Here is a 10,626-nt window from a genome sequence, read left to right on the forward strand (position 1 = left end):
TACAATATTTGCACAATGTACAAATGTGACATTAGCCCAATACAATGAAACCATACAAACATGGTTCAACTTTTGTCACCGCTAAACACTTTAAGAATAAAATTGAGATGTCAAATACACAGATTTTAATTGTTCAAAAGTAGTTTATTGTACAAAAAAATCCAAAATAAAAATAACGACAATCATCTAGTGGTATAAAAAAAAAAGGAAACTGAAAGAAATAGCTTACTGGAACAAAGAAAAGGAGACATAGCACTTTAAAGCTCCAATCCGGGATTTAATAATGTTATTTTATAAGTGATTATTGTATGGTGGATTATGGTAACGGTAAAACTGGCACAACTGTGGTGGTTGGATACACACTCTGTACTCTGTGTGTACCTTAACTGCAGTAAAGCAAACTCAACAGTTACTGCACCTAATGTCATATCACAATATTTACATTGTATGCTATTTTAGTGTCTAATTTCATCACTTTGATGGTAATATAGTCAAGTTCAGAACACAAGACAAGACGCCATCTTTGTTGTAGTTAAAACATGCATGCGGAAATCTCGGACTGGCGCTTTAAGAAACTCAGGGAATGTCAATTGCCAAAAGAGGAAAAAAAAGGCCATTACAACCTGGAATGGAGAGTTAAGTAACGAACACAATATTCCCATAAAAGGGACAACTGGAGTGTCTTATAGAACAGTGGTTCCCAACCAGTGGTCCGGGGACCACCGGTGGTCCTTGAGGAGTTTCCAAGTGGTCCCCAGATAAATGATGGAGAGTTGGTAACCAAATGGACCCTTATAGATCTTTAACTCTTGAGGACCTTACGGGTCCATTTGGTTTCATTTTACGCTCTCGAGAGTTCAATTATTGTTAAACATCTGCCTTACTTAATTTACAAGAAGTCTTACACAATTAGAGAATGTAGAAGAAATAAAGAATTGTTATTTTGACAAAATCATCAAACGAAGAAATAATAGACCTCGATATGAAAAAGGTTGAAAACCACTGTCATAGAACGCCGACTCCACACAACGCTGCAACAGTAGGGGAACGACACAAATGTAACTTTCTCCATGAATACTGTGCATCCAGTCACAAATCGCTACGGGCAGAGATACTGAAAATGGAAATCTTGCCTTCAAGAACTATGAAAACACTGTAAATCCCTGAGTGTTCATTTAACTCAGAGTGTGAAAATGGAACCAAAATGGACCCTTAACTGGTTCATTTGGTTCCATTTGCACTAGACTTGGGCGATACTTTCTATTTTTCATATCATGATTTTGGCCACTAAAAATTGGCGATACATGATACAATCACCAGGGGGCGGTGTGGAGCAGGAATGACATCACAAGCACAGTGAAAACAATGACCGACATGGAAATGTTGGGGTTAGTGCCAAAGAAAAACTATGACCTTAAATATCTGTGCATGGTGGAACAATAGGTATCACAGCCTCATGTTCCATCGTTTAACATTATCATCTTATCTTTAATATCACAATCCAAATCATAAGCATAACATTAACTACCCGTAACCTATGGAGAGCAAACAGAGCAACGTTTTGTGAAGGTATATGGAGAACTGGTGATGAGGATGTCCGAACCATGGAAAGGAGAGGAGAGGGGCAAGGTTTGTAATTCATCTCGGCGAGGCATGCGGTGAATTGTCACTTGCTTATTAACCCTTTAAGACCGGGAACGCATCCGTGTGTCATTTTTTAGATTTCTTTGGCTATTCAAAAATAGCAGATCTACAAGCTCATAGCATAAATAAATCTACAAAAATGGAACCAGGCAAATATTACACAACGGTAAACATGATGCGTCTCTGTTTCTTTCTTCTTTTAGTCTTTTGTTAACCTCTACACAAAACCTAAATTCTTGGTCTTAATGGCTAGCAAGAGTTTCTGTTTGAGAATCTGTTTGGAGGAGTAGAGCTTGCCATTTTTGAAAAATCGTGGAAATTTGTGCAAATCTTTGAATATATATATATTTTTAAACCAACATTTGTAACTCAAATGGTATTGCTTCTGGGGATTCTACAAATGTCTTCTAAATCCTAACAGTTTAGAAGAAAAAAAACCTAAGTTGCTTATGTTGCGTTTTTCGTGTCAAGGGCCCCCAAAAATGATATGCATTTGGCCGCGGACCCCCATCTCAAAATATTTTGTTCCAAGGACCCCCAGAAGCAAAGATTTGAGTTCAAAATGTTTGCTTTAAACAATATATATATATATATATATATATATATATATATATATATATATATATATATATATATATAATCAAAGAGCAGATCTACAAGCTCATAGCTCGGCACCGAGTGCTAGATCTGCTATTTTTGAATGAGACGCTTTCCCGGTCTTTAAGGGTTAACACTCGCTACTCGTCTGCTTATTGGGCGGACACGGAGCTCCACCAGGAACCAATCTAAATGCACAGCAGGGTGCATATCCTAGAGATTCTTTTATAACGTAGGAAATTAATAACAAAATGTCTTAATTTCAGCATGAGGGGAGAAAAAAATATTATCATGCAATCGCCAATCGGAGCAAGCCAAATTCACACAATCTCAGAGTTAAGTAAACACTGAGGATTTGAATGTGTATCGACAGGTTTTTGGTCCTTCTCCAATACATGATAAAGCCCTGGCTCAGCCAGACGTATGGGCTGTGATCAGCACACCACAAGTGTGCCACACAGAAAACAACAACGACCAAGTGAAAAAGAAAGAAAGAAAGAAAATAAAACTTCTCAGTCAAGTCAACACTGGTGTTGCTACATAGAGCCAACTATAAAAAAAAAAAAAAAAACTAGGTCAGGTGAGCATTCAGAGAGATGGAATGTAGGTGAATTCATATAAACACAAGAACATACAGCTACTGATTGGCTGCTTCACAGGCATCGATCCAATCACTGTAAACGTCCACTGGCTCCGACAGATCTGGAAAACGAATGGTTAAGGACAACCAGACGCTCAATATAATAAGAGTCCTTATCACAGTGGCTCTCGAGACGTTTCATGTCAAGGACCCCCAATAGGCTCTATGCACAGCAGCCATAGTATCACTTCCTTCACAGGTGTTACCAATGATACTAATGAAGGCTCTGTTCCATTTAGTGTAGCGCAGTGGTTCTCAGACTTTTTAATTTCCACAACCACCATAACTATGAGAGTGTACAAATGGAACCAAATGGACCCGTAAGGGTCCATTTGTACACTCTCAGAGTTACACACCCGTAAGAGGCCATTTGGAACCCCCTCAAGGAACCATGAGGGTCCCTGAACCCCAATTTTAGACCCACTGGTGTAGCAGAGTGTTTCCAGTGAGCCAACATGCACAACATCAGCACCCTGACTCTGTTTGACCAGAATGGAATAGAGCCTTCATTAGTATCATTGGCAACACCTGTGAATTTCTTCACAATATGTCTGCTGTGCATAGAGCCTATTAATGGATTTGGCCCCGGACCAGACCCCCACAAGAACATGTTTTGTGCCAGGGACCCCCCACACAAGATTGAGGTTGTTAAATGTTCCTTCTTTATACTTTCTTTTGTGCTCAAGTAATTCCCAGACCGGTTGTCCTCAAAACGCAGCCCTAAATCCCTGTGATTGCCTGAGATATCGAATGCGGAGTGATCGCTCGTCGATGCGCGAGGCTGTCGGCTGTTCGGCGCAGGCACTCGCTCACCTGATGGCTTGCTTGGGCGCGCCGCATGACCCTCATACACAGGACTTTGAGTGAACCTAAGCAAGCACTCCTCAAAGTCAGTGGTTCTCAACCTTTTCAGGGCCGCAACCCCAAAAAATAAATCATATTTGAACTGGGGACCCCCCTAAATAATCATATTTGAACTGGGGACCCCCCTAAATAATCATATTTGAATTGGGGACCCCCCACCCTGATAAGCACTTGGAATGTAGGAGTTGAGGCATTTTGACTTGGTTCCACAGATAAATATTGTGAAAATAGCGGATCTAAAAAATAAAATCATAATGCTCACAAAGCGAGGCGTTGTGAGCTTGTAGATCGTCTATTTCCACAATTGTTGTGTCTTTCTTATATTATTTGAGAATTTGGCCAATGTTTGACCAGTTTTTATAGTGTAGTTTGTTGATTAGTTTTGATGCTGTAATGGTCTTTTTTCAATTCATTAAATGTTTTTACGTTTTAAAAAGGTCTTTAAATTGTCACTTCACTGTCATCTGGGGACCCCCCAAAAATCATGTGGGAATCCCCCTGGTGGTCACGACTCACAGGTTGAGAACCACTGCTCAAAGTAACTGGGTTGGGAAGCAACGTGTATGCGCACGCAATGTTTGTATACAAATAATTGGTATATAGTATTAGGCCCAATTAGACCATATTTCAGCGGTTAAACACATTTGTCCATGCCAGGTCGACGCATCCGTGGGGGGATATGCGCACATGAGCTGGCAACCCGGGAGCCATTCATCCCATAGCTCGTGGGGCCATCCCACAGCTGGGCAGCCGTAACCATGGCGACATTCTTTTGCCATAAAAACGTGAATAAACAGCTGACAGGGGAAATCGAAAAACGGGCTTCGCAGTTCAGTGCACATGGTAATAGGCTGTGAGCAATTTCAGATCAATAGCTCCAGCCACTGAGGAGAACCGGGCAGAACAATGTTGGTCTCACCACCACTCTACCTACCTCACAGAGCTTTGTCAAATTCTAGGAGGATGACAAAGCCCCAAGCATCTAGCCAGTGTCATGTAGATTTGCTAATAAATGTTATTGCTAACTACAGCGATTTCTTTAAAGCTATACAAGCTGGGACAAAATGACATTTTAACCAATCCGTATGGTAGAGTATGTTCATACAATATAACTAGCACAGGCGTCTCCCTACACTTCCATTGAGAACTTTAGACCCTGGTGTCAGGTAGGACACTACTGGTTGACAACTAGTACTGCCTGATGCTCATGAGCCCAATATCTCCCCTGGCCAGCCAGTGGGGGATTCCCTCTTGTCAAGCGGTAGATCTTTGGTTTCCCCAATTCCCACACGGGAAATCCGGGTTTGAATCCTGAGTGTTACAGTTGCAATAATTACTCTGTCGGAGAGGACATGAAACTTACGGAAGTTGTAGTTTTAAAAGGATACATGTTATAGGAGTTTGGAACTCCTCCAAGCAAACAGCGCATGATATAATTCCTGTGTTCCGAGTCCTTTCCCTGAAATAAAGAAAAAGAAAAAAGAAATCACAAGGGCAAATGGTTGTATACATAATGTAGGCCTATTTTCCACGCTGGTGAATATAATGTAATTCTACTGATAATTAGAGACCGACCGATGCCTTTGGGTTCGATGAAGACCCCTATTTTTGAAAGCCCTAGACCACCACAATTACTGATGTTTTGTAAAGACATCAGTTCTTTTTTTATAATCAATAAAAAAATACGTTTTTGATTAACGCTTCTATTTGAGAACATATAACTTATATAAGCAAACAAATGGATGGATAAAATATAAACACAAACAGAGGCTTATTTTATTTAACCATTTAAGCCCTCTTCAAACATCTAAAAACTAAATAGCCGCTCTACAAGCTCACAGCATAGATCAGCCGTCTTTGAAATGTTTTGAAAACGTTCACCTACAGTGACATACACAACATAGTATTGCAAGTGGTTAAAAATCGAGACTCATCGGCTACATAATTGACGACACATAAAGTCAAATAATAACCAACATAACGGCCAAACAGTTGGGGCTCTCTATTGGTGATGCATTTTGATGTTGCATCATCATTGATTAACTTACATTTTGACGTCACAGGACTTCTCGTGGTTGCAGAATGGACAGGTGAACTGGGTGTCCAGGTTGCCCGTCAGTTTTTTCTTGGGTGGTGGTTTTCTCTTGGACTTCCTGCGTCCCATTGTTGAGGGTTGTGGCTCTAACAGAAGGTAAATAGATAAAGTTATTATAAAATACTCCTCAAAGGCAGTGGTTCTCAACCTTTTCAGTCGCGATCCCCCAAAATAATCATATTTTAACTGGGGACCCCCCAAAATAATCATATTTGAACTGGGGAGCAGCCCCCCCTGACAAGCACTTGGAAATGTAGGAGTTGAGGCATTACATTTTGTTTGACAGATAAATATTGTGAAAATAGCCTATCTACAAGCTCACAACGCCTCGCAACGTTGTGAGCTTGTAGATCGGCTATTTTCACAATTTCTGCCTCTTTCTTATTTTATTTGACAATTTGGCCAATGTTTGACCACTTTTCATAGTACAGTTTGAACTAGTTTGTAAGTTTTTTAGATATAAAAAAGGTCTTAAAATTCATTAAATTGTCACTTCGTTGTCATCTGGGGACCCCCCCAAAATCACGTGGTTGAGAACCACTGCTCAAAAGGGACTGGTTGTCCGAGTCTAGGACCCGCCGCAGGGGTAAGAACTTAACCGAGATGATGTCTCACTGATGTCACGATGAGTCGGCGTACATGGAGTTTTATATTAGCATGATGACAGAACTAGATGATTCTGCCGGCTCCATATTATGGAGCTCTAGATCAACCACGCCCAAATATGGAGTTTGTGATGTCAGACTTAGAGAGGTTAGTTCGGTATGTCAGAAAGCTCCATATATGGAGTACCAATATTCAGTAGGTAACTATGGCGACCCATATGACGGTGAAGGTGAGTGAAAGGCTTCGTTGCAGTTATATTTTAACATCTGAGCTCAAATGTCAGACTGCCTCCGAGCTGGGCAATATCAACTCATATCGATGTGAAAATCAAATCAAGACACTGCCTGTGTCTGGATTTGTATACAAAGACCTTGAACTTTTAATTACCAACTTTACTCCTACATGGAATTTGTGTGAAATGTTCAATCATAGAGTCATTTCTTTGTTTTTATCATGTCTTTGCATGTTTGTCTCTTTCATAATGCGCCTATGTGGATGAACTGCAGCTGAGTGCATTGCTGGGGGTGCTGGATGAAGATTTGGCCCTTATGTTTTCATGTCTTTGTTTTGATTATGGTGAGTTCATTCAAGATATGTTCGTTTTCACTAAAGCTTAAACAGTCCAGCTGTGTTAAACTGTGATTCTGATTGTTACTGAATTACATCTAAAAGGAGGCACCACACATAAAAAGTCAGTCGTCATTTAAATAAATACATATAAATAGTCAAGTCATCATCATCATAAAACAAATTGGAAATGGTTCTGGAGACTGAAATGACCCGTTTAGAACATCGATTTTGTTGTCAGTAATCACTTCTTTGTTGATTTGTTTGTAGGCTATTTTGTGGCTCATTGCCATTGTCATGTCAGCATGACATGCTTGGGATGGGGTGGAGTAGCCGTAAGCAACTCTTACTCAGATGCTATAATGCTATATCTGGCATCTAGAGTTGCAATACCAACCCTTGACAGCCCATACATCCAAACAGAAGAGTCCTATCTGATTGTATCAAACGACATTATACTCACCCAGATTGCAACTCTACGGAAAGCTTGGATTATCCTCATTGTATCTGCAAAGTTTTTGTTTCGTAAAAATCCACCATAGACATGTTATGAGCTACTTTCTGTCAATACATTGAGCCGTGCAGGTGATCATTTTTCTATGTGTTGGAGTTTGGAAGCGAAATCCTCACTCAACGGTCTTGCGTACCACCTGCTTCTATATGAATAGCACATAATGCAGGAGGCAGCAGGACGTTGAGTTATCAAAACGAGCGCTTCCAAGTTATTATTAAACTTAACAAAATGTATTGACAGAAAGCTCATAAAATGTCTACAGTGTATTTTTATGAAACAAAGACTTCACAGATACAAAGAGGATAATTCAAGCTTTCCGTACAGCTGCAATGTTGGTGAGATTAACGTTGTTTAATACAATGAGATAGGACTTTTCTGTTTGGATGTATGGGCTGTCAAGGGTTTGTATTGCAACTCTAGATGCAGATAGCATTATTATAGCATCTGAGTTGCTTGCGGCTATGGGGGTGGAGAATGATATTTATGTAGAGTAATTCATGATGCCATCTATAATAATAATAATAAAAAAAAGGGTCCTCCTGCAGGAGGCAAAAAAGAAATGAAAGATGCTGAACTAACGTTCAAGGGCCGATTAGATAATGTGTGTGTGTGTGGGGAGTAACAGGATAGGTGGGCACTAAGGAGATCTGGGCACCTCGATGTAAAATTGGCTATTTTGTACAAAATGTTAAGAAATCAAATATTTGAAAAATGGTCCTAAGTAAAGTAAAGTATTTATGATTAGAACATACTTATACATTCAACAACTAAGGTCTAATCTTTTTACAATTGCTATCCAGTAATGTTGGGGCATAAACAAGAACTTGAAGGATAAAATTAAGTCTGATAATGATGTACCATGCATGTTCACATCATTTATACTTGTAGACCATTTTTCTAATATTTTATTGATATTTATTTTGGACAAAATAGTAAATTTTCCAAGGTGCCCAGATATTCATAGTGCCCGCCTATCCTATCCGTGTGTGGACGTCACGTAATTAAACAGTGACATTGTTGTGTCTGTTATTTACAGTGTCACACATGCCACATGTGACAGGTTAGAACAAGGGCTCGTTTTCTTGTCACCTCTTTAGTCACTTGTCACAATAACCAGCACGTCCAGCAAACAGTGCACACTGACTGCAGAATAAACACTTAACAGGGGGTCCGGGACCCCGAGGGGGTCCTCAAGAGTTACTACAGGGGGGGCCGCCAAATCTTTGAGTTATAGGAACTTTTTCCCCTTTATTTTCTTACATTAACAACTTGAACCCTAAGCATTCCCATCCTGAGGGGAACATTAGCCAAACAAAAATAGCAGATCTACAAGCCCACATTGTAGATCTGCTATTTTTTGGGGCAAAGAGGGGGGAAAAGAGCAGATCAAGTACAAGTGTTCTAAGCATTGGGGGGGGGGGGGGGTTTCAGTGGCTAACTGTCTGAAAACACATGACATGAATCCCAACACAACGCTACACAATGACAGTGCTGTCAAACAAGTCTATACGAAACTAGTATATGATGAAATCTATGAAAAAGTTGCAAAAACACAACGTTATACAACATCTAGTGGGGGGGGGGTCCCGTCCCTGCTTCGTCTCTCTCTCTCTCTCTCTCTCTCTCAGCTATAATAGGGGGTCCCCGTCCTTGGGTTGAAAATCGTTGAAGACCCCTGCCTGCACTACACAAAGCTGCAGGCAGCCACTGCTGGGCTAGCAGGCTAACAACAGCTATAGGATCATACATAACCATGGCCTGTGGCTGTGTGTGTGATGCATTTGGAGTTGTTATTGTTTTTTTTGGGGGGGGGACAAAACAACTAATCGTGCACGTGTCTAAAGCTTAGTTAGTAGCATTTTAGATCATCTGCTGTTCTTACCAAACGGATGGCTTCTGGCTGCTGCTGCTGCTGCTGCTGACGATGATGATGCTGTGGAGATTCAAGTTGATCCGGATGATGCAGCCATCATCATCATCCCGGTCGGGTAGCGCGCGCTGTCTAGACACAGACAGGAAGTGGGAGGGATCCGGAGATGACGTTGAGATCGCGTATACTCTACGTCAGACCCATAGAGAGAGAGAGAGAGAGAGAGTTATAACACGCTTTGATCTCGCCTCAAAGCGAGCCGCTATGGGCTATAGTTTCAAACATTGGAACTATCTCGTTGATATAGAATGAGCATTTCCGCATTCCATTCAGTCAAAGCTGGTGTCGTCACTATCATATTAGGTCACGCTGGTTATAATATATCTAGAGAGCAGTTTGCCCCGCCCCCACCTATTAATTTCAATGAAAGATGCTCACAAGCGCACGAGGCACCCAAAAGTACCTCTACTTCCTGGACGGGCTCCAATTTTGGAGCCAACAGAGCAGGCGCACTAGCGTTTCAGACGATAGAAGCATGCGCAGTAGCGTCCCAAATACGGAAGTCCTGCAATACCAGAGTTAGCCACCAGGTTTCTGAGGCTTCAACAATTCTCCGCGGCTCCGGGGGCTTGACTCTACGTCGCTCAGTCAGCATAAAGGCTGGGATCCACTAGTGGTGTAAAGTAACTAAGTACATTTACTCAAGTTTTGATTGATTGATTGATTGAATACTTTATTAGAAGTTTGCAGAAAAAAGCACATGACAGTACAGTTCAATACAAGGTCAGCTAATAGGAATTAAAAAACCCAAGAAAGCCAGCTTGTTTCCATTGGGGTCCTTTGTACTCAATTCATAGTGACATTAAATGACAGTCAGATACAGATATACACTACTATGCAGAACATTATATAAACAAAGTACGGTACTTAAGTACAATTGTGAGGTATTTTTTACTTTACTGGAGTATTTCCAATTTTCAGTACTTCTACTATACATCTCAGAGACAAATATACTTTTACTCCACTACAATTATTTTAAAACTTTAGTTAGCTATTTTGATTATGATTACAAAACATACATTATACATTTCGGCCATTTGGAAATAGCAGATCTACAAGCTCACAATGCGTTGTGATGCGACATTGTGAGCTTGTAGATCTGCTATTTTCAAAAGATTGTTATGCATTTGAAAACTTCTATTTTGGCACTTTAAGTACATGTAATTTTT

General features: G+C 40.5%; 1 protein-coding gene across 1 annotated transcript; it reads right to left on the reverse strand.

Annotated features, from left to right (window-relative positions):
• Positions 1-2,292: 2,292 nt before the first annotated feature.
• Positions 2,293-9,547, reverse strand: LOC308099166 (transcription elongation factor 1 homolog). Its single transcript, XM_080447788.1, has 4 exons — positions 9,410-9,547; positions 5,794-5,926; positions 5,134-5,204; positions 2,293-2,943 (listed from the first exon to the last, which is right to left on the reverse strand). The coding sequence occupies exons 2-4, from the start codon at positions 5,907-5,909 to the stop codon at positions 2,879-2,881; spliced, it is 252 nt and encodes an 83-aa protein (XP_080303914.1). The 5' UTR covers positions 5,910-5,926; positions 9,410-9,547; the 3' UTR covers positions 2,293-2,878.
• Between the last annotated feature and the right edge of the window lie 1,079 nt (positions 9,548-10,626).

This window comes from Gymnoscopelus braueri, assembly GCF_963280865.1.
Source record: "Gymnoscopelus braueri genome assembly, chromosome: 13".
Classification (NCBI taxonomy): Eukaryota; Metazoa; Chordata; class Actinopteri; order Myctophiformes; family Myctophidae; genus Gymnoscopelus; species Gymnoscopelus braueri.

Bases quoted from the DNA above. Each gene is read 5' to 3' on its own strand.
- LOC308099166 (XM_080447788.1), bottom strand. From the start codon at position 5,909: ATGGGACGCAGGAAGTCCAAGAGAAAACCACCACCCAAGAAAAAACTG. The intron at 5,205-5,793 runs GTAAGTTAATCA...TCTTTATTTCAG, and splicing joins AAGTCCTGTGACGTCAAAAT to GGAAAGGACTCGGAACACAG. The intron at 2,944-5,133 runs GTATCCTTTTAA...TTCGTTTTCCAG, and splicing joins GTTCCAAACTCCTATAACAT to ATCTGTCGGAGCCAGTGGAC.